This window comes from Notolepis coatsorum, assembly GCF_963971535.1.
Source record: "Notolepis coatsorum genome assembly, contig: SCAFFOLD_1590, whole genome shotgun sequence".
NCBI classification, from domain to species: Eukaryota; Metazoa; Chordata; class Actinopteri; order Aulopiformes; family Paralepididae; genus Notolepis; species Notolepis coatsorum.
The window spans coordinates 7,262-32,621 of NW_028174745.1; the positions used below are offsets into that span (position 1 = coordinate 7,262).

Sequence of the window (25,360 nt, forward strand, 5' to 3'; positions counted from 1 at the left end):
GTACTGTTTGTGATACAAAAAGAGTTTAAAAAACTATACCCAGCTTAATCACCTGTACATTGTATATTACTATTGCACTTTACTGTTACATTTGCACTCTGGTTGGATGCCAAACTTATTTTCGTTGCAGGCTACTGTACTTGTGTGTGTATAATGACAATACATATACATTTGAATCTAGAATCCACTGCCTACGGCTGCCTGTCATGAGCCCTCCGCACCGCGCGTCGGCGCTGTAACAGGGCGCGGCGGCTCTTCGCCTGTTGTAGCGCATTCGGATGTACGGCGACAATAATATGCGCAGTGCGCAGTGATTGGAATGCTTCCCCCGAATACAACACTGTAAAGATTTTGCCCAAAACATTCGGTTTCAACGTCAAAATGAGTGGAATACCGGGCACCGCTGTGATTCAAATCACCAACCTGTCGTCCGCCGTGAGCAGCGAGCAGATGCGCACTCTGTTCGCCTTCCTGGGCGACGTGGAGGAGCTGCGGCTCTACCCGCCCGAGTAAGTGCTCTCCGTCCGGGCAGGCCGCGCCAGGAAACACCGGGGCTGCGCGGCCCTTTAGCCTACAACCAGGAAACAGTTTGATACATTTTCGTACATAAAACACCAGAATACATTCAAAAGATACGTGTTGATACAAACATACATACACACAGTACATGGGCATGTATGTACTGTGTGTATGTATGTTTGTATCAACACGTATCTTTTGAATGTATTCTGGTGTTTTATAACATGTATGTTTACTGTTCAAAAAGCTAAGAACGGGATTAGGAGGAGGAGGTGTATTTCTATGATTGGGGTTAACTTGTTGTGGAACAATGCTGTTGATATACAGTTAAGAAGAATGAGTCATTCGCTTTTGGTTTTTAAGAAAATGGTTTGTAAAGCTATTTTTGAAAACTACAATGGTGAATAATACTGTTGTTTTTTTGTGCTATTTTCTTTTAGAATACTGTTTTGGAGTCTTGATTTTTGTTAGGAATATAGGACGGGCATGTATAAGCATTATGCTCCAGTCTGTACCTTTTCAGTCACTGTAAAAATCAAATATTGTTAAATGATGGTGTATATTGTATTGTGTGAGATGATGACTGGATAAACTAATACTACTACTACTGGCTGTGTTAACGTCTGTTTCTCTCTGTTTTGTTTTCACAGCAATGCACCCCTCTCTTTCTCGTCCAAGGTGTGCTACATAAAATACAGAGAGCCGTCCAGTGTTGGCGTGGCCCAACATTTAACCAACACTGTGTTTATTGACCGAGCTCTGATAGTGGTTCCCTGTGCGGAGGGTGAGTATTGTATCGGGGTGGTCCACCTCAAATAACCTGTGTGATGAATCTGCCACTCACTATATACCGGCTGTAACGTTACCTGTTTGGAGACGAAACCTTCTGTGATTTCGACCCAAATGCAACCAGACAAGATGAACGCTAACGTTTACATGTTCGCTGATTCGTCTCCTTATCATCCCCACTTGTCGCACACAATGTGAAACTCCCCATCAGAGTTAACAATTCACATCATCATATACATTATTTGGTATAGAAACACCTCCGGCGTTGTACAGTAACACGATCACAAGAGTGTATGGCGACACAGAGTGCTTTCAACAGTTATTATGTTCCAGTTATACCAAAGAGAGGGACTGTTCCAAGCTTCAAGACAAATGTTATTACGTCATGTTGGCCTCAAAGTGACACTACTATGAGAATCTACTGTAAACGCACAAAAAAAAACAGTTATTGATTCATGTAGCAAGTGTTTGGTGTTGTTTTCTCATACAGAATGGTGATTACACTAGTGGTTTTTAAGGAAATGGTTCAACAAGTGTATAACAATACCGCTAACTTAATCTCTTTTCTCTTTTTTATTTTATTTATTTTGTTTATTTGTTTTGTTTTATTTTGTTGTTTTTTTTCTCCCTCTCTCTCTCTCTTGGTCTCGTTGTTGTTCCCTCATGTACATTTAAAATAGTTTTCACCTGATTGACTTGCTCTCTCTTAAAGGGGCAGTTCACCCAAAATTCAGAAAGGCATATTTTTCCTCGTACCCAGAGTGCTGTCAATCCATCCAAATGGTCTCTGTGTGATTTGCCTAGTTTTGGACATATCAATATTACTAAATGGAGCTCAAAACGGCAAAAAAAAATAAAAATAGATTTGAAAAACTCAAAAGCGACGTCTCTTTCCAGAAATCAAGGCCCGGTTACTCAAGATAGTCTACAGACCTTGTGAGCAGTTTTCATGTAGGAACTATTTTCTACCAAAGAACAACCCCATTTATTATTATAGGCGGGGGTGTACTTCGGTAGAAAACAGTTCCCACATGAAACTGCTCACAGCAAGAGGTCTGTGTATTGTCATGATTTCTGGAAAGAGACGTTGCTTTTTAGTTTTTCAAAAGATAAGATAATAAGACGAGATAGTCCTTTATTGATCCCCTTGGCGAAATTCAGGCAGCATGGGGGGGGGGGGGGGGGGGGGGGGGCTGCTAAGATAGGCTGCCACTCACCTCGGCGCCACTCCACTTCCACTACAAAAGTATTCTTTTGGTGCTTTGAGAGTTTGAGCGCCACAAGCGGAGTGCCATGCAGCTCCATTGTATTTTGAGTGACGGGCGGCAGATATGTCCAAAACTAGGCAAATCCCACCAAACCCCACCGAAACTATCTGGCCGGATCGACGGCGCTCCGGTAAGGGGTGGGAGTGGTGTGGATATGTTTTATTTTTATTTTGGGTGAACCGCCCCTTTAACCTGAAATGCCTTTTTTGGTCCACGTGACTTGGTGCTACTTGGATGAGCTACTAAGTTTATTAATTTGGTTTTGTATGTTTTTTCTGTGTGATTATGTGTGCATATCAGATGACTAGACTGGCCCAGCTGTATCACTACACTAGCCTGAGTCAGGCATTGTTTTCCAAGCCACTATCCCCGATGGGGCCAACGCAGCCTTCAAGGGGGGGATGTGACCAGGAGAATAGCCCGCTGAACCCTCCAAGATGGACACCTTGTCTCTTTTTTGTTTATTTTTATTTTCTTTTTTGGTTTGTTTCTTTTCATACTTTTCCCCATGTTGTCCAGTGTGTTGTTCTCTCTATCTAGCAACAGTATTTAATATATCTCTCTCTTAGCATTGTTTTTTTTTTATATTTGTTATTTTTTGGTTTGTTGTTTTTCCGGTTTTTGTCCCAACCCCCCCCTCTCTCCACTTCTGCAGCTGCAACCTGAGTTGTGTCCAGGTTGCCATGATGGCAACCCGGGGGAATGTGTATCTCACACATGGGGTGCTATGAAGATAACTAACGCACCACTCTCTTTGTCTCCTACACTTGCTGATAAAGAGCTAGCGATGTGGTAGGGGTGAGATCTTAACAGCTAAACCCTAATCTTCTAATTGAACGCCTAACTCTCACTTGCATCAGTGCTCAAGTAAATCTAGTTTGGGGGCTGCGTTTCAGTGTCTTTTCCTCAACATGTTCCACGCCGCCGTTTTGAAAAGGGGTTTCCGCCATTTTGGAGCACTGATAACTGTTTTGAATAGGGTTTCCGCCATTTTGGAGCACTGCTAACTGTTTTGAATAGGGTTTCCCGCCATTTTGGAGCACCGATAACTGTTTTGAATAGGGTTTCCGCCATTTTGGAGCACTGATAACTGTTTTGAATAGGGTTTCCGCCATTTTGGAGCACCGATAACTGTTTTGAATAGGGTTTCCCGCCATTTTGGAGCACTGATGATAACTGATTTGAATAGGGTTTCTACCATCAATAATAATAATTTTGTTACTTAGAAAGTCGCAACTTAGCACTTTGGTTTGTTCATTCTTAGGAAACATTTTGGAATCGGTAGGCCCGTCATGTTTTAGAGATCAGCTAAATTACTATACATTCTATGCCTCCAAGCACAAGATGATTTTATCGTTCTTCAGTTTCCTATAATCATCTTATTGATTATTAGAGTCTGATGCATAGTCATGACGCTAACGGCAGTTCAACAGTGTAAAGCTTCCCCCTCGGGTCGCTCCTCTAGTCTCTTCCCGAGGAAACGGCAGATTGAATCTGGATTCATTATGTCAGATTCCTAATGCGTTGTTTTGGAGGCAAAGTTTTGGTTAACATTTCCTACAACTCTTTTAAAATGTTCTGTGATCCGATTGTCCTGTGTGCTATTAGTGACGCAGCCATTGAGAACCGTTGTCTTGTGTTGCACACCTTAACGACACTGAGAAAGATCGCCCCCTTCCCTCACGGAAAAGCACCCATGCTTGATATCGTATGGTTCATGACCAATATGTTTCCAGCACAGGTGATCCATACCTCAAAGTGTTGACTCGTTTTTCTCTCTCGGCATTGCTTTTTTTATTTTCTTTTATTTATGAAAAAGAGACCGTGGGACAAAATCAGATTTTCTTTTTCTTTGTGGAAAAGTAAAGATTATTTTTTTGTCGCTTGCCAATAATTGTCTGAGGAAGATAAAAACGAACTAATACTAAAAGTAAATCCGAGACGTAGAGAGGGAACCACAGTGGCGAGGCTCGGCCTCCAGTGTACCGCGGGTAGAAACTCTGGTAGTCTGTCCGAGGAAGGCTATGCTCTCTTTCTCTCTAGAGTACAGTGGGCTAGTTGTGCAGACATAGTGGAGACGGAGGAGAGAGTCTCCACTGCCAACACTAACGCCGCGTCCTGTCCCCACAGGGAAGATCCCAGAAGAGGCCAAGGCCTTGTCTCTCTTGGCGCCCGCAGCCCCGGTGCCCACTCTGATCCCCGGCGGCGGGCTGCTGCCCCTTCCCACCCCGGCGCCCGCTCAGAGCGTGATGAGTACGCCCGGTCTGGTCCCCGGCGACGGGCTGCTACCCACTCCATCGCCCATTCAGAACGTGAGTACTTTTATTTATTTTATTTTTTATTTATCCTTTATTTATCCAGGAATGTCCCATTGAGATACACGATCTCTTCTTCCAGGGAGTCCTGACCAACACGGCACACAACAAGTTTCAACATAAAACGGAGCATTAAACAAAAAACATACAATTCGAATATAAATACAGAAGGCCATTTGTGCGGTGGCAAGGAGCATAATCAGATCAGCAATAGCATCAGGTAAAACAGTTGCATGTTTCGTGAAGGGCTAGTCGTAGCATACCTTTAAAAGCATTCACAGTAGGAAGTGCCTCTAGAGACAGTTTTACTTGCAGCGTATTCCATAAAAAGGGAGCATAGTGGGAGAATGCAGCTTTACCAAGCTCTGACTGCATCAAAGGAACATTTAAAAGCATCCCATTTGCTGCTCGTCTGGTATTTAAAAAGTGAGTGTGAACAGCTCAAATCTCATGGAATCTGATCTTTTCCATTCTGATTTGGGCCACTTTCATATGTGGTTCATTCAATCAATCTTTATTTAATCTTGAAGGATCATTGAGAGCAAACTCATTTACAATGACGTTGGGAAATACAACACATGATGAATACAAAAAAACAATATAGGAACAAAGTCAATCAATTAAACATTTGGTGAAGTGGTTTGCTATTACAGATTTAAACTGACCAATAGATACTAATTTATTGAGTTTTATGGTGGTTTACAAAACATGTTTCTGGGGCACAGAAGCTAAAGGCAGATTTTCCTAATTCAGTGCAAAATCTAGGAACCTTAACACTTTGAGAGCCAGTCCGTATTTTCCTTTTTACCCCCTTGAATGCCCAAATCCACTACAATGTTAACGTTAATATCGCCTAATCTATGTTTTAAATTATGGCTATGTGTCTAATCTGCCCGTCGCTTATCAAAGACTCATTTTCCAGTCAACATTGTCGTAGCAGATTGTTTTTTTATCGCTTCATTTCCGTTTTCTAGCATTTTGAAAAGCACTCGATTTCACGGAAAAAATAAGACATTCCATGATAATCGCCCTTTACTGGAATATTCTAGAACGTTGTCATTTTTCGGCCTATTTATCAATCGTTTTAAAATAAACGCTAGATTATCGATAGTATATGTGTGCGCATGCACGCTCGTGCCGCAAGCTGAAAATCGATTCTCCTATTTCCTGACCGCTCGCACAGCCAAACAGCCATATCACGTAATCACATAAAAGCTTATATCTCTGTGAAAACTGATCTGATTATCCTAAGCCTGGTAACATAGATTCCTTACCTGAGATCAGATGGTATCCAAATGGATTATTCCAATTCCTGATCGCCATTCGAAAAAAATCAATAATTTTATTGATCCACAGAGTATAGTGTAAAAACACATAATCTCCGCTGCTCTGAAGCTCCAGAGTGAAACGGGTCGACGGCGGTTGCATGAGTGAGAAGTAAAATGTGGATTCCGGGTTTTCTTTCTCAATTTTCATTAAGTTCAATCCAAAAGGGTGAATTACCATCTGGGAGACGATAGGGGGCGCTTTTTTCACATCTGAGCGCCTGGAGTGGTTGATTTTCCAACGGTAGACTTGGTTGATGAAATATGATTTCAGATCGCTAATAAAAAAAAACTAGAAAATACGAGAATTCTCGTGAGTGGGCATTCAACCCACGGGGGGTAAACCCGAGAAAACTCGGGTTGGGCAATCAAAGTGTTAAAAGCATATTAGAATAAAAATTAAACGATGTTTATGGAAAACTATCATTACATGAGGAAGACCGGTAAGGTTGAAACGTGGCAGTGTGGCAGTGAAAGGGTTAACCAATTTGGTAGTGTGGCAGTGAAAGGGTTAACAGAAGTCTTCCATGTGTGTCACAGCAGCCACTGCTGCCGCAGCCGCCAACAGCGCAGATGCCGCAGCCCCAGACGCCGCAGCAGCAGCCGCTGCTACAGATAACGCCGCAGCTGAACCTGCCCATCGCCAGCCGGGTGTCGGCGGCCGTCCTGGAGGCCACGGCAGCGGCAGCAGCAGCAGCAGCGGCGGCCCAGCCCCCTCTCATGGGGAACGTAGATCCGTCCAAGATCAACGAGATCCGGAGGACAGTCTACGTCGGCAACCTGAACTCGCAGGTATGTTTTTTTTTTTTTTTTTTTTTTTTTATATACTTGGTGGGAGCTAGACGACGCACCCTCAGCAGTTCCTTTCGCAGCCGAGTCCAGCGGCACGGCTGCTTTCGGGTCGTCTCTGATGTAGGGGAGTTCTCTAGTAGTGTTTTCACGATACAAAAAATTTGCGATACTACCGGTAATATATATTTTTTATTATTAAATAACCAAATATTTTGACTAGTGATGCACGATATATCGGCCGCCGATATAAAATCGGCCAATATATGTTTCGGTCTTAAATAGTTTCAAAATATCAGTCATTTCTGAAAATAACTTACACAAGTTAAAAAAAATAAATGCATTTTGGAAAATGGCTCTTTATTTGATTATCATAAAAAAGTGTTTTCTATACAGAGATATCGACATCGGTAAATATCGGTATCGGCCAGAACAGCAATATTAAAGGAACACTCCAACATTTTGGGAAATTAGCTTATTTGCCATCTACCCTGGAGTTAGACAAGAAGATGCATACCTTTTTCGTCTCTCTGTGCATGCATTAGGCTTAGAGAACGCCTGCACCGTTAGCCTAGCTTAGTGTCATTCACTGGAAGCAGGTTACACATTTAGCCTAGTTCCCAACAGTCACGAAATACAACTCCAAAACGTTCCTGTAAACATGTTGTGACCTGTGTATTTACCACGTGGGGGAAAAAATTATAATTGAATTAGACATTTCCGCTTTCTAAGCAGATATACTCGGAACTATTTTTTGCTGAACCACTCCTGTGGTTCCCAAAACTCCAACATTTTGGGAAATTAGCTTATTTAACATCTTCCCTGGAGTTAGACAAGAAGATACATACCTTTTTTGTCTCTGTGCGTGCATTTAGCTTTGGGAACAGTCGCTCTGTTAGCGTAGCTTAGCTTCATCACTGGAAGTGGGGGAGGACAATAGCCTGACGTTCCCTTACAGTGTATACAGTCACCAAATACACTCCAAATACAACTCCAAAACGTTCATGTAAACATGTTGTGACCTGTGTATTTACCACATGGAGAAATAAAAAATAATTGAATTAGACAATTACGTTATCTAAGCAAATATACTCTGAACAATTTTTTTCCTAAGCACTCGTCTCTGCGCGCAGCCAGTGATTTCTACGTGAAGCCGTGTTTGTGGACATTCTCATTAATTCAAAGGATCTGAACCGATACTAATAAAATGGGAGTATTGGACCGTTTTTAATGGCTGGGTATCGCAATACCTTTCTAATATCAGAGTATCGTGCGATACTATTCTCTAGAATAGAATGCAGCCACGCTGCTGGACTTGGAGAGAGACTGCTGGAGCAGCCCTGAAGTCTCCCACGTAGAAGGAGGGTTGTCTTCACTGAAATTATCTAGATTTCCATCTGTAAAGTTCCCTATTTTCCACTCTGTCCCCTGGACCTGGCGCAGCACCCATCTATCATCCATAGCAACACCATATTATTACGACATCCCCTTTGAACAGCCCATCTGAGGTTTCTCTCCTCCATGTGGTGCTTTTTTCCCTTCTTTTTTCTATCGCTAGGTTTTTAGTCTGTTGTTCCTCATCTTCATTGGGGAATGTCTGGGAGGAGTGTCCCATATTTGGATTTTATGGTGTTTTTTTTTTGTTCTTGATTTATTGTGATGTTTCTTCTTGACTTGTTCAAATAAGACTTGCACAGCCCATGGGGGGCATTACCCTGTGATTTCGGGCTTTACAAATAAATGACGGGGACAGTTCAGTTACGAACGCCGTCCTTCGGATGAGACGCCAAACCGAGGTCCCCAGGGCGTCTATTGTAAAGAGTAGGGGCTCCCCCGACTTTTCAGGTCTATGACATCAAGGCCACCTAGCCACCTAATTGGCTGGTCTGTAACCCTCCCTCCACCTAATTGGCTGGTCAGTAACCCTATCTCCCACTAATTGGCTGGTCTGTAAGCCTCCCGCCCCCTGCAGCTCCTCCACCAGGCTGTTGCTGTAAATTAGAATGTGTTCCGAGTTAACTTGCCTGGTTGAATAAAGGTTTATTGTAGGCGATCCTTCATGCTGCTGATATTTATGCCACAGCGACCGGCTCCTGCTGTGATCCTGTTGGCGGCTGTTTAACATGTGTTTGTGCAGCGAGGGGAACAGCTCTATCTGACCCCTACGCTCTGCATCTTCCAACTACACGCCCTCAAGACCCCTACGAAGTTCGAATCCCAGAAACGGGCTTCGGGGACAGCGCTAGTTCAGAGACAGCCTTTCCCCACAAGACAAGGACAAGAACAGAAGATAGCCCTATTAAAAAAAAAAATCTTGAACACACGCACCTCTTAAAAACTCTTGAACCCTGCACCTTAATATGCACATACACAAGACACGTTCTGTAAATAATTGACTACTTTATTTGATCTTACCTCATTTTATATTTAATTATCTTACTACTACTTATTGTTACTGTAACTGAGGGGTACAATTCCCTGACTGTATGGTTAGATATGATACTTACTACCACTACCTCTTGTACTTTAGACTCTGGCCACCCAGTACTAGGTATAAATAATTATGATAAACACTCCCACCTGATGAAACGGATCCAACACAAATGTACCAAGTCGAAAGTCTGCGTTTAATAATAATACATAGCAAAAGGTATGTACAACGATCACTTAATTACATTTATGATTTGAAATAGTATGCACTTTTATGGCAAATGAGTATTCGTAGATAGATCAATATCGAATGTCCAATCTCTGATTGCGCAGGAAGCAAATATACAACCTGGAATATTTAGGGAACAATAGCAATGATACTTGAATGATTATATAGCTGGATACACTAGGGGAAGGTTCCGACTGCTTGTAGGACAGCTGGAGGGGGGGGGGGTAGAGTCTTGCTGTATCCCGTCTGGCCGAGGGTATCCTGGGAGAGCCCACAGTCGTGCGACCCGGTGCCCAGCGATCCTCGATCCACAGATGAAAGCAGTTGGACTCTCTGTGGCCGGCGTCCTCCGGTCCACGATGGAGAGACGTGAGGCGACCTCGTCGTGTAGAGCGTCTTCTCACCTGTCGTCCTCTCCGGGGGGGGTATTTCCAACACACCGCAGTGTTGGCCTTTATCCATAGAATAATCAAAGTACTCAAAGCATAATCCAAGCCGGGGAAGGCTAGCCGTCGTCGGTAGAATAATCCAATATACAGGTCCACTCGCTCTTTGGCCTGGAGCTCCTCGGGTGCAGCTTCACGTGGGGTCAACCACCCTGGATAAGCGTCCAGCTGATGCCCGAAACGATGGGGGTGCTGATTACTATAGAACTCTTACCGCACGAGGCACTACATATGAATAGACTATTATTAGCTTAATAGAATACGTCCAACTCGACGATATAGTGCCAAATATGACTATTCAAATATTAATATACACGATGTCTCAATGCCGATACTGGGCCGAATTGGCCTTACTGCCCACACGTGGTTCGCGGGGAGGCTTTTGCGTCTGTCACTCTGTTGGAGGGTAAGGAACTGGACTAAAAGAAAGCTCTACTTTAATAGCGCAGTATATATACGCACTATGAACAAATAGTACCATTAGTGGTGCGGTAGACATATTCCTACGCGGAACTAGGACTTGTCCATACATGTTGAGCGGTACGATTGAACCTGGTCTGAGGGGTATGGCGACCTGGCACCAAGGTCTCGTCCAATGGTAGAATGGAGACTATTATGGGATGTTCAGTAGACTAGAAGGGATATTCAATGCATATTGTACAAGGAATATACAAGGGATATCAGGGGATATACAAATACAATTAAATATATATATATAAATAAATATATATATTCGGTTTAATCTGATCCTTCAGAACAGTTACCATTCTTGTATCCGTTGTTTCTTAATTGTGCACCCTTGACGTTTGTTGTGTTTCGAGCTCACTCACTCATTACCTGCAGTGCCCCTGCATTTTTGTGTATTTGACAAAATAAAGAACTTGAACTTAAAACATTTTAAACATTTTGCATCCCTTCCAGACCACCACCGCAGAGCAGCTGCTGGAGTTCTTCAAGCAGGTTGGAGACGTGAAGTTCGTGCGGATGGCCGGAGACGAGACTCAGCCCACGCGCTTCGCCTTCGTAGAGTTCGCTAACCAGGAGTCGGTCTCCAGGGCCCTGACCTACAACGGGGTCATGTTCGGAGACAGACCCTTGAAGTATGTATGAGATGAGATATTCCTTTATTGATCCCCTTGGGGAATCAATAAAAATCAGCAGAGGGCGCTGTTGGCCCTGAATGAGTTAAGAGTCAGATAGTCCTAACAGTGTTTATTATTAACACTTTCAGAGCCGGCCGTGTTTTTCCTTTTTACCCCCTTGAATGCCCATCATCCACTTCAATGTTAGCGTTAATATCGCCTAATCTATGTTTTTTAAATCATGGCTATGTGTCTAATCTGCCCGTCGCTTATCAATGACTCATTTTCCAGTCAACATTGTCGAAGCGGATTGTTTTTGTATCGGTTCATTTCCGTTTGATAGCATCTTGAAAAGCCCTCGTTTTCAAGGAAAATACAAATATTCCATAATAAACGGAATATTCTAGAATACACAAAAAACGTTCTAATTATTTTGGCCTATTTATGAATCGTTTTCAAATAAACGCTAGATTATCGATAGTATATGTGTACGTATGCACACTATATAGGCGCTCTGATATCTGATCTGATATATTTCCTGATCGATCGCTCGCACAGCCAAACAGCCATATCACATATAGGGGAAAAGCTTATATCTCCGTGAAAACAGGTCTGATTATCCTAAGACTGGTAAAATAGATTCCTTACCTGAGATCCAAAAAGATTATTCCAATTCCTGATCGCCGTTCCAAAAATCGATCCTTTTATTGATCCAATGCTACATACTGTAAACACATATTCCACGCTGTTCTGATGCTCCACAATGAATCCGATCGGCTCGGGTTACATGCGTGAGAAGTAAAATGTGGATTCCGGATTTTTTTCTTTTTCATCCATTTTCATTGAGTCCATTCCAAAAGGGTGCATTACCATCTGGGAGACGATAGGGGGCGCTTTTTTAACATCTGAGCTCCTGATGGGGCTGGTTTCCCAACGGTAGACTCGGTTGATGAAATATGAATTCAGATCGCTAATAAAAAAAGAAAGCGATAATTGTCGTGCTGGGCATTCAGGGGGCGGGCTGATAATAGAGATGTTCCGATACCATTTTTCCCTTTCCGATCCGATTCCGATACCTAAGCTTTGGGTATCGGCCGATACCGATATTTATCCGATACCAGTGCATAAAAAAAAAATTAAAAAAGAATTTATATAAATTATACTTTTTTTTTTTTTTTTTTTTTTTCAGATACTGTTATACTGTTTTTTAGTAATAACTAGAACGTATGGTATTTATTCAACAACAGGTGATTGTATAGATTTGTATTAGTATCATTAATCAATGAGTATGGGCTGCAGCACTGCAGATATACCCTACTCCAATGATCCACACGGACATTAAACGGTGTTGCACTCGCTACTCAGTGGCTCTGCAGATATACCCTATTCAGTCTGTAAGCTAGTGGCAGACGTTCATGTTGTGATTTTTGATGCAAAATAAATATTCAACATTCTCTTTTGAAACTCCGCCTCAGACTCTTATCCTTTGGCACTTGCTGTACTTTGCTTGCAGGTCTGCAGCCATTATTGCTGGATTATGTGAATAGCACCAACTTTAGACACGGTAACGTTATCAAGCTAAGCTAACTGACCTAGCTCGCCTTCCCGCATCGACATTAAGATAACGTTAGTAATAGTCAGCTAACGCTAGTCCGTAGCTACTTAACTTAAATACAATTCACCGTGGGTGCATTATTGTTGATAGACGGTCACGGACAGTGTTAGGTCCTGGAGAAAGGACAGGCGATCATCTGATTTGATGTAACGTTAAAAGCGGATGTTGTTCCAACTAGCTATCTTTCCAGCTAATGCTATCATAACACCAGCCAAACACATCCCGATTCCCGTCCGAGCTCCCCGTCACACCGCACTGTCGGGGACAATGGAATTTAAGAAAGTGTATCTGCTGTTAAAATGACACAGCATCACACTTTAAAACATGTTCATTTTATAATCCTCACTCTCCGCAGGACTCGGCAGGAGATAAATTACATCATGGGATCGGAGGCTAGAATTTACGTGTACTCGCCGATACCGATACTAGCATTTTAGGCAGTATCGGCGGCATTTCCGATACTAGTATCGGTATCGGAACAACTCTAGCTGATAACACATGTTATGTCGTCCGTGGCATCCAAAGTGTTAAGGGTCAGATAGTCCTAACAGTGTTTATAATAAAAAGTCCGATAGTCCTGTATGTATTATGTTATTTACTACCCCACTACACACTCAACCAGTGTTGAGAATAGTCAGTACAGTTAATACCAACACCTGATGTTGTAAAATAAGTAACTGCTCAACTGCTGAACTTAATGATTGGGAATGAGGGAGATTAAGTTGTTGCCTGTCGATGTGAAGATAAGATATTCCTTTATTGATCCCCTTGGGGAAATGCAGGTGTTATAGCAGCGTGCGGGAGGGGAGGTACAGGTATGGGCAGGGTAATGGTAGAAAGACATAAATATATAGGAAATAGAATTTGATCTGAATATGAAAATAAATCAACCGTGTAAATAATATAATTCACTTTGAATATGAGAAATATAAACTGTAAAGAAAGGTGCAGAGGAGGGTCTGTACGCCCTATCGGTTATATTATTATACGTTATAATAAATAAATATGTACTTGTGTGTGGAGAGTTCAGTGTTCTGATGGCCTGGGGGGAGAAGCTGAGCCGTAGTCTCTCCGTTCTTGTTGCGTGTGTGCAGTAGGCGCTTGCCTGACCGCAGCAGCTTGAACAGGCTGTTGTTGGGCTGGTGGGGGTCTTTCATTATTCTGCAGGCTGTGGATTTGCACCTCCAGTTATATAATAATAATAACTTTACCGTCTCGCTCCGTCCTCCAGGATTAACCATTCCAATAACGCCATAGTGAAGCCCCCGGAGCTGACGCCGCAGGCTGCCGCCAAGGAGCTGGAGGACGTGATGAAGAGGGTGAGGGAGGCCCAGTCCACCATCGCTGCTGCCATCGAGCCAGGTACAGTAGTACACCACCTCATCAACTCATCCATCCTACACTCACTGCCCCCATCGAGCCAGGTGCACCCCCTCATCCATCCTACACTCACTGCCCCCATCGAGCCAGGTGCACCCCCTCATCCATCCTACACTCACTGCCCCCATCGAGCCAGGTGCACCCCCTCATCCATCCTACACTCACTGCCCCCATCGAGCCAGGTGCACCCCCTCATCCATCCTACACTCACTGCCCCCATCGAGCCAGGTGCACCCCCTCATCCATCCTACACTCACTGCCCCCATCGAGCCAGGTGCACTGTCACCACCACCACCCGCCTGGTCAGGCACGCGCTACTTGAAGTCTCATGGCCAGCCCAGTACGGAGAGACTCAAAAGGACCTTCTATCCCCAGGCCATCAGGACGCTCAATGACTCTATATATAACACTAACCCATCCATCTACATTCACTGCACACACTCACTTTAAACAAACACTCACCCTCAACATTCACTTTAGACACGTTAAGCACTACACCATATTTTATCTATTTATTACAAAAATATTTGCACTACATCCATACCTAATTATTGCATTTAGCATATTTCTTTTTAAGTTTGCATTTTTGTACGTCATTTTTTACTTTAGGTTGTACTTTATTGTATAGTGGTTGGACTTTATTCTTTTTACTTTTGTTTTACTGTATGAAGCACAATCTCAGGGGGCTCACACAGAACCAAGCATTTCACTGTAATGTACGTGTACTTTATACGTGACAAATAAAACAAAACTGCGCTCCGCCGATCGTCTTTGTCTTTGTCTTTGTCTTTCCAGAGGAGAAGGAGGAGAAGAAGCGCTCGTCCAGTCGCTCCAGGAAGTCGAAGCGTTCTCGCTCGCGGTCACGCTCTCGCTCGAAGACGCGCAGGAAAAGGTCTCGCTCAAGTCACCGGTGAGCAACCGTTACTGGACTCCGACCCGCGCTCAACTCGCAGGGTCTGTGCGTGCTGGTCTTGTTGTTGAGAGGTCCTGTAGGGGCCTCAATGCACTTTATTCAGGGTATCTATCTGCGGGGGTATTAAAGCGTCTTAAAAAGGATAAAATGCATGATTCTCAATTTAAGGCTTTAAAAGGTATTGAGAAGTCTTGCATCTCATTTGCACAGGTATTCGATTTTCTCGCGGGCAACTCGGCTGTTGGGAGATGAAATGATATTAAATATATGAAATGTTTTTTTTTTCTAGTTCTTTGCTATCGGGAGCTTGGTGCGTCTGACGAGAGCTTGAAGAATTACAATTTTAGCATTTTTTTTGTATGGTCGTGAAATATGCAATTTAAATAAATATTGGCTCTACCACTGATTTATTTATAAAAATGCTCTGACTGCAGAAAGACCTTGGACCTCCCTAGCATGACTGAACAGTTGAGAGAGACTTGATGTGAATAATAATGTAGAGTGACATTAATGAAAGAAATGAGGTTTGAGGGGACGTGGGATTATTTTCAAATGTATGAGCATATTTTATTGGATCAATGATTATATATTATTTATTTATTCTTTTTACATCTAGTGCAGGATTGATCACCGACAAATTTTTTCCCACTCCAAGAATCGAGTGGGATTTCTTTTCTCTACAAATTGGTCCCTGGCTGTACAATACATTTCGAGAGATAGTGTAGCAAATCAAATGTATTTGTAAGGCACGACAACACACGTTAATGTCCCCATGGGCCGGACACGTCTTCTTTAAACAAGTCGAGAAGAAACATCACAATAAATCAAGAACAAAACAAGAACACCATAAAGTCAAAAAAAAATTATTATAAATGCAACACTCCCAGACATACCCCACGCGAAGGTAAGGAAAAACTCAAGGAGAAACCTTAGAAGGGCCGTTCAAGGGGGGATCTCCCTTCTTAGATGTCGGTGATAGTAGTGTTGCAATAAAACAGGCAAAACTGTTGGTAAGCATGCACTCATATGCGTAATGAAACACAAGTAAAGTAATTAATTATTGGTTAAGTCATTATTCTGTTCATCCGGTTTTACCAGTGTGATATTGACGTACATTCTTTAAAAGTGGACGAATTAGCCATTTGAAACTTTCTGGACTCCTTGTAAATCATCAAATAGATCTGTTTTTGTATTTTTTTTGTATTTTATTTTTTAATTTTTTAAACAAACACATAAACAAACATGACAACACACGATAAGATATACAAGCATTATTTGTCAGTGCACATCCAATGAAATTAAATCACATTTTATTTAATTGTCTTATATAGGATATACCCTTAATACCTGTTATCTAAAAACCTACACACATATAGATCTGTTTTTGATCCAGTATTTACAAACGTAATGTAAGCAAACCTCTTAAATACAGAAAATACATTTAAACATTCAATGTTTAAACCTGTTGTCTGTTGTCATTCCTTAGTTAGTATAGAGATTGAAAACGTGTCCCAAAAGGTTGACTCTGAGGAAGACGCTTGTTGGAACGCCAGTCACTCAGACTTGACAAGCTTTTCAGTGTTTTAAAGTTGTACCCTTCTTGCTGGCTTGTCGTTCAAAACTTGTAAGTCGCTTTGGATAAAAGCATCAGCTAAATGACTAAATGTACTTTGGGTCGTCCATGTTGAAGTGTCCAGATGTAAAAGCTTGCTGATTGAAAACACGTCTTGGTTTTTCTTTTTGCGGTCGGGTTACCTTGGTTGGTTTATGGTTGGATCACTGACTGGGCCTTTAAAATTTGTCTCTTTCCCCTGTAGGAGCAACAAACCCACTCCGAGAGCACGACCGAGGGTGAATGAGCCCCACAGTTCCCGAGGCGGCCACAGGAGGCGTTCACGCTCCAAAGACAAGAAGCGCAGTCGCAGCCCTTTCAAGTACGACCTCATGAATCGCACTCACGCCGGTCTTTAGTGCCAAGTGGTTTATACATGCAAGGAATTTGATTTGGTCGTTTGGTGCGACATTAACGGACAGACAATTACGGTCGAATAAAAATGGAATATAAACTAACTTAAAATAGAAGTAGAATTGAATAGAATTATTAGATTAATTTGGCCAGGGCTGTCCAATTGTGCACGATGTGGTCCAGTATATACACAAATTAGAATAAAAATAACTACAGTGGGATGGAATTGCTGTGCAATTGAGCAGTAATGTGCAAAAAGTATGAACAGTGAAGAATGAACAAGTACTGAACAAGTACACTGGGGGGCGACAGTGGATCGTGAGGTAGAGCAGTCGTCTGGTAATCTGAAGGTTCCCCGTTCGATTCCCACTCTTCCTGGGCAGCGTGTCGAAGTGTCCTTGAGCAAGACACTTAAACCCTAATTGCTCCCGATGAGCAGGTTTGCACCTTGCATGGTTGCCTCCACTGTCGGAGTGAATGGGTCAAATGTGAGGAACAAATTGCAAAGCGCTTTGGATAAAAGCTGCTATATAAATGCAGCCATTTACCATTGACCAAGTATGAAGAGTTTTATGATATATGACATGGCAACATGTCAAGTCAAAAGTTTTCCTTTATTAATCCCCATGGGGAAATTCAACTGTCATAGCAGCATTGGGGGGGGGGGGGGGGGGATACGGGTAGGATGGGTAGTAATAATAATAGAGCAAAGCGCAAGTAGTAATGATAATAGTGATAACGGTAGTAGTAGTGAACAGTAGTGAGTGGCAGGATTCAATCAGGCAGTAGTAATAGTGATGATGGTATACATGGTCCAAACACTGCACCAGAGTCCATGTTGCATTTATTATTACGAGTCAGATAGTCCTAACAGTGTTTATTATTACGAGTCAGATAGTCCTAACAGTGTTTATTATTAAGAGTCCGATAGTCCTAACAGTGTTTATTATTAAGAGTCAGATAGTCCTAACAGTGTTTATTATTAAGAGTCAGATAGTCCTAACAGTGTTTATTATTAAGAGTCAGATAGTCCTAACAGTGTTTATCATTAAGAGTCAGATAGTCCTAACAGTGTTTATTATTAAGAGTCAGATAGTCCTAACAGTGTTTATTATTAAGAGTCCGATAGTCCTAACAGTGTTTATTATTAAGAGTCAGATAGTCCTAACAGTGTTTATTATTAAGAGTCAGATAGTCCTAACAGTGTTTATTATTAAGAGTCAGATAGTCCTAACAGTGTTTATTATTAAGAGTCAGATAGTCCTAACAGTGTTTATTATTAAGAGTCAGATAGTCCTAACAGTGTTTATTATTAAGAGTCAGATAGTCCTAACAGTGTTTATTATTAAGAGTCAGATAGTCCTAACAGTGTTTATTATTAAGAGTCGGATAGTCCTAACAGTGTTTATTATTAAGAGTCAGACAGTCCTAACAGTGTTTATTATTAAGAGTCAGATAGTCCTAACAGTGTTTATTATTAAGAGTCAGATAGTCCTAACAGTGTTTATTATTAAGAGTCTGTTGTTACTTTGAGCCCCGCTGACGCCGTCTGTTGTTGTGTTGTCAGGGGCAACACAGCAAGGAGGAGGAGCAAGGAGCGCTCCAGGAGCCCTCGGAGGAAAGCCCCGCCTCCTCCCTCGCCAAAGAGGTAACCCCCCCCCCCCACCTTGTTATCCCCCCACACACCTATTCTCCAATACTCAGTTTCTGTCTACCCCCTCCTCCCCCCCCCAGCTCACCATCCCATCACCCCTCCTCCCCTGTCACTCACTTTCCCACCTGGACAGACCAAACCACACCCCTTTGGCTCATTTTTTATAAATGTATAGGAATCTCATGTCTCGAGGAGCCCGTTATGAGAGCGCCCCCACCTGGCCAGGGGTTTCGCCGGGTGTCTCGAGCCAAGTCTCCCGGGCTGTAAAGCTAAATAAACCGGTGTTGACTAAGTCTACATTTGACTGAGTACATCTTTTGATCCGGGTAAATCCCCCCCCCCCACACGGTCTCCCTGGGCAGACCTTTCATCATTAATGGTCTCATGGCAGATTCTGTTTATTTTAACATTTTATGTTGGATTAAAATCTATTGTCGTTATACAGCGCAAGTGCAATCCAACCAGAGTGCAAATGCAACTGATCTGTACCAAATAAAGATGTTTTTTTTTATTTTTTATTTTTAATCCACTTTTTCTCCCATTTTCTATATTTTCTCCCATCCCAATTTCGTATCATCCAATTCAACCCTCCTCTGTCACGAACGCTGTTTCTTGCCTCCCACAAGCCGGCTGCAATGTGGACTAAGTCATACATAGCACAAGTCCCCTCCGGTACTTGAGGTAACAGCAGTCGCATCTTTTCACCTGCGCAGCTCGATCTCTCAGTGGCGAGGAGTAACGTGTGGGAGGCTCACGCTGCCCCCGACACTTCCTGATTCTACTGCGCAGGCGCACCAACCGACCTGTAGGAGTCGCTGTCCACAACGCCCGATCCCCACCCTTCAGTTTCCCACCCCCTAATACGGCCAATGTGTATTAGTATGAACGACCAGCTAAACTGAAAGCAATGTGGAGCGCTGGGCTCGAACAGGCGAGCCCAGCGTCTCCGTCATTCGTGGCGAGCGCCTTGCCCACTACGCCACGTAGCCGCCTAACAAAGATGTTTTCTTATGTCTGTAGGAGGCTCTCTGTACGCCAGGACATCGGCAGCATGGCAATATTTAATAAAGATATTGCGCGTCCTGCGATTTGAATATTGCACACTACTAGGCCATATTTTGATGAATTCGGATACGTTTCTCAGCCCCACCGAGGGGCAGTTGTCGGAGCCTCGTGGGTCGCCGTGGCCACCGTTGTATTTATTAACCCCCCGACTCTTCCACCAGGGGGAGGGGGAAGGACCGGCGGGGGAGGGAGCGGAGCAAGGAGAGACGGGAGCGCTCCACGTCGAGAAAGAAGAGCAGCCGAGACGAGGAGAAGACCAACCAACGCAAGACGAGACCCGTCCACGGAGGACATCCCCCCAAACCCATCCAGGTAGGACGGCCCCCAAAACACTCCTGATCAAATGTATTTTTTGTAAAGCCCGAAATCGCAAGTTAATGTCTTGGCCGGGCAAGTCTTCTTTAAACGAGTCGACGAGAAGAAACATCACAATAAATCAAGAACAAACAGAAAAAAAACACCATGAAATCCAAAATAAATGTTAAATAAATAAATAAATGCAACACTCCCAGACATACGAATGAAGGAAAAACTCACAAAAAACCTAGCAATAGGAAAAAAGCACCACAGGCAATGTGGAGGGGAGAAACCTTAGACGGCCCGTTCAAGGGATCCCCCTTCTTAGATGTGGGTGATAGTAGTGTTGCTATGGATGATCGATGGGGGAAGAATAAAACGGGCGAAATAGTTGGTATGTATGTGCATATACGTGTAATAAAACACATATGTACATGCAATGGCAACTGGGGTACATTAGAATTTTTTTTAAAAGATTTAAATAGAATAGAGCTAAGAACAACAACAAAAGAAAAAGCATGGGGGAAACGAGCGCTAGTATGAACATGCTGTTCCGTCATATATCCTCATCTCACTACGCTGAGCCGTAACGACGCGTGAAGGCCGATGACCACGAAGATCATATCCGCTCCGTCTGGAAATATGACACCTTGATAACCACCAGGGAGCGATCAGTTCCTGTTTAGGGTTGTTGTACTTCAGAGTCTAGTGGGGAAAACATTACACCTTTTTTGACACGTCATCGTTTAGCATCGATAACAGTCCGCAGAGACGAGGACACAAGTACAGCGTTCTCATAGTTTGAAGCCTGTGGATCGATCGATCTCTATAGCCCTTTTCAGACTCATTGCAAATAAGTTAAAATAAACATTTGAAATTAAATGAAAAAAGTGTCAACATTGTTCCGTACAGAGTGAAATAAACGACCAACAGTGTTCCGTACAGAGTGAAATAAACTACCAACATGTTCCGTACAACAGAGTGAAATAAACCACCAACAGTGTTCCGTACAACAGAGTGAAATAAACTACCAACAGTGTTCCGTACAACAGAGTGAAATAAACCACCAACAGTGTTCCTTCCGTACAGTGCAAAAACACGATGTTATGCCGTGAAACTGTATATTTATTGTTTAGAATAATTTATGCAAATATAGTTTTGTTTCAGAAAATATGTTTTCCCTCGTTTTTTTTTACCGGCACCTACGCTGTGTAGTGTACTATAGTGTAGTGTACTATTAACTGTTACACGGCTGAACTGCATTTCAAAGGGGAGGGATTTTCGATTAGCATTGTAATAGTTCCCAGTGTCGATCGAATAGTAATTTTGTGAGTTTTCCCATCCCTCCCTATTTGTTATTGATAAGATTGTTAATAAATATGTTGTTTAACACTTTCCGTGCCACGGGTCCGGTGCCCCGGAACTCTGTTGAATGCCAACGCCCACTTCAATGATAGAGCTCTCATATTTGCGAACGCATAAACTACATCTTAAATTATGGCTATGTGTATAATATGGCCGTCGCTTATCAATGACTTGTTTGCAGTCAACATTGTCGAAACGGATTGTTTTTTAATCTGTTCATTTCCGTTTCATACCATTTTGAAAAACTCTAGTTTTTTGACAGTTTCAGGAAAATATAAAGATTCTGTGATAATCGCCCTTTACTGGAATATTCTGGAATACACAAAACGTTGTAATTTTTCTGCCTATTTATGAATTGTTTTCAAATAAACGCTAGATTATCGATAGTATATGTGTACTTATGCACGCTATAGAAGCGGGCTGAAAAATCGATTATCCATTTCCTGATCAGCACACACAGACACACATAGGGCCCACGTTGATATCTCTGTGAAAAAAGCTCTGATTATCCCAAGACTGGTAAAATAGATTCCTTACCTCAGATCAGATGTTCTCCAAAAAGATTATTCCAATTCCTTGATCGCCATTCCAAATATCGATCGCGTTTATTGATCCAACGCTGGGTGGTTGAAACACCGATTCCACGCTGTTCTGAGGCTCCACAATGAATCCGATCGTCTCGGGTGACTTGCCTGAGAAGTAAAATGTGGAAGCAGGATTTTTACTACAGACGGTCCGTCTGTACTATGGTAGTGAAAGGGTTAACCGTCCGTAGTGTGGTTGTGGTAGTGAAAGGGTTAAGATGGAACCAAGTATTTCAATAATGGGGGACAAAGCTAGAATTGACGTACCGTACTTTTCGGACTATAAGCCGCGGCTTTCCCCCCCATTTTTCGACCCTGCGGCTTATATAACGGTGCGGCTTATATGTGACTCGACGTGACCAAACCCGAAAATGTAAAAATCTAAATATTGCTTTTTTGACTGCATTGAAATGTTATTTATCTGTTCCCTTATTTGCTAAACTTAATACAACTTGTAAATGAGTTAATTCTTGTTATTTGTCCGACAGTATTGTGTCCCAATGCTAATTACATATGGTAATTAAACATTAAAACACCTGCGGCTTATAGTCCAGTGCGGCTTATATATGTACACATCATTCAATTTAGCTGCTGCGGCTTATAGTCAGGTGCGGCTTATAGTGCGAAAAGTACGGTAATCGTCAAAACGGTGATTTTGTCCTTTTGCCGTGTCTCTGTGGTCTGACTTGCCGCCGCTGTGTCTCAGGTGGAGCGGGACTACGACCGGGAGGAGGAGAAGGAAGACGACGGGAGCGACGGGGACGGCTCGGCCACGCCCCCCAGCGAGGACGGGACGTCATCGCCCCGCGGCGCCCACCACAACGGCAGCTGCAAGACGCACGCGGAGGACGGCGCGGCAGCGGCCGCGGCAGACTCTTAACGAGTCCTGTCTCGTCACACGTCGGGACGCCAGAGACATCAGTCCTGTCTCTTCACACACCAGAGACATCAGTCCTGTCTCTTCACACACCAGGACATCAGAGACATCAGTCCTGTCTCGTCTCACACCAGGACACCAGAGACATCAGTCCTGTCTCGTCTCCCACCAGGACACCAGAGACATCAGTCCTGTCTCGTCTCCCACCAGGACACCAGAGACATCAGTCCTGTCTCTTCACACACCAGGACATCAGGACATCAGTCCTGTCTCACCTCACACCAGGACATCAGGACATCAGTCCTGTCTCACCTCACACCAGGACACCAGAGACATCAGTCCTGTCTCACCTCACACCAGGACACCAGAGACATCAGTACTGTCTCGTCTCCCACCAGGACACCAGAGACATCAGTCCTGTCTCGTCTCCCACCAGGACGCCAGAGACATCAGTCCTCTCTCCCACCAGAGACATCAGTCCTCTCTCCCACCAGAGACATCAGTCCTCTCTCCCACCAGGACACCAGAGACATCAGTCCTCTCTCCCACCAGAGACATCAGTCCTCTCTCCCACCAGAGACATCAGTCCTCTCTCCCACCAGGACACCAGAGACATCAGTCCTGTCTCACCTCCCACCAGGACACCAGAGACATCAGTCCTCTCTCACACCAGAGACATCAGTACTGTCTCGTCTCCCACCAGGACACCAGAGACATCAGTCCTCTCTCCCACCAGGACGCCAGAGACATCAGTCCTCTCTCCCACCAGAGACATCAGTCCTCTCTCCCACCAGAGACATCAGTCCTCTCTCCCACCAGGACACCAGAGACATCAGTCCTGTCTCACCTCCCACCAGGACATCAGAGACATCAGTCCTGTCTCTTCGCAACCTTTCCCAAACACACCATGCATGTGTCCATGCATGCACACACACACACACACACACACACACACACACACACACACACACACACACACACAAACAAGTCCTCCCTACATGCTCCTTACAGTATCATCGGCATCCTCCCCTCCTGTGGAATGACCCGTTTATAGTTTAGTGTCGGTTCTTCCTCTGCTTTGAAGTGCTGTAGTAATGAGTGGATGCAGACCTTTCACGTGTCCTCTGTGTGTGAACCAGTCGTGGATGATGATGATGAATCTGATCACGTGCAGCTTTTTCTATTTGCATAAGCAACCTTTTACTTCTGTTAATTGTTGACCATAAATACATGTGCTTGGTTCTTTTTTTATAATTTTTTTTGTGGGTGTGTCTCTACTGTCTACGCTTACTTACTTACTTTGCTAAGCCTTCGTGTAATTCTGGTTACTGGTAGTTGCAACGAGAGCACACTGTCCTTGGTGTGACACGGCGGCGCGGAGGCGGAGTCTGTTTCCTAGGCAACGCTGCGGAGCGTGGGCGCCATGCAACATGTCTATTGTCGGCTCATATTGCTTAACCCTTTCACTGCCACACTACAGAAGGTTAGTGAAAGGGTTAACCTTCCTGTACGTGTGGCAGTGAAAGGGTTACGGCAGCACTCAAGATAACACAACGGGTTAACGGTCTGGAAAAGAGATTGAACATCACTCTACACACACAGGCTCCAGTTAACTAATTGCTTTCAAGCACGGACGAGTCAAAGTGCCTAGACAAAGATTGTACAAAATACTGTAATTAAATATATGAAGACTTGAGAGCGGGAGAGAGAGAGAGATGCAAGCTGAATTTGTTATTTAGGTGAGAGATGTTACGGCTTAAACTACCAAGACATTATATTGAATATAGTGAGTACTATTGTGTTCTGTAATTTAACATTATAGTATAGATTGAACATTAACTGAAGGGTCTTTCGTTGTTTTTAATTTCAATACTTTTTTTTAAAAATGTTCTACATTTTCTTTTTTATGCTCGTCAAATTGTTTCTCCCGATATTGTTTGTGTTGGTGATTCCAGAGGACCCTCCAGCAGGTGGAATCTCGGCTCCCAAAAGCATATTTTTAAAGAGTTTTGATCGAAGCTTTGGGTTTTGCTAAAGGAGTTTTAAATGAATGGATTTTTTTTTTTTTTTTGCGCCAAATTCCACTGTGGCTCAGTGACAGTCTGAAGCGATATCATCAAAGTCTCGTCTCATATTCGACCGTCTCTGATAATGTTTAGTGAACCGAGGCATTTCCAACACAAGTTTTGTCATCTTAAAGAATTATGTAAAGAATTGTATTTTTTTATATTCATATACATACTGTAGAAATCATTTGTTTAGCTCACTACGATTAGGCAGGTAGCTGTGGAGGCGACGTTAGAATCTCTGTGCGCAGGACGGTCCTCTCTAGGGGTTTAGTAGTACGTGGTTTGCATAGCTTGGATGTGTGTGTGTGTCCGTCTGTGTGAGTGGGATCCGCCTACTGTAAATTTGTACCTTTGACAAAACTAGTATATCTCTGCGTATACCA

At 43.2% G+C, this 25,360-nt stretch overlaps 1 protein-coding gene across 4 annotated transcripts; it reads left to right on the forward strand.

Annotated features, from left to right (window-relative positions):
- The first annotated feature begins 297 nt into the window (after positions 1-297).
- LOC311247480 (uncharacterized protein) lies at positions 298-24,150 on the forward strand. Of its 4 annotated transcripts, none has more exons than XM_084338520.1 (11): positions 298-509; positions 1,170-1,303; positions 4,707-4,888; positions 6,757-7,008; positions 11,032-11,210; positions 14,039-14,169; positions 14,983-15,097; positions 16,918-17,034; positions 18,634-18,714; positions 19,947-20,097; positions 22,738-24,150. In XM_084338520.1, the coding sequence occupies exons 1-11, from the start codon at positions 382-384 to the stop codon at positions 22,909-22,911; spliced, it is 1,644 nt and encodes a 547-aa protein (XP_084194646.1). In that variant the 5' UTR covers positions 298-381; the 3' UTR covers positions 22,912-24,150. The 4 variants fall into 4 exon arrangements, with proteins under 4 accessions (XP_084194646.1, XP_084194649.1, XP_084194648.1 ...); XM_084338523.1 differs by lacking the exons at positions 298-509; positions 1,170-1,303 and adding exons at positions 2,556-3,058; positions 3,232-3,368; XM_084338522.1 differs by lacking the exons at positions 298-509; positions 1,170-1,303 and adding an exon at positions 2,556-3,374.
- Positions 24,151-25,360: the final 1,210 nt, after the last annotated feature.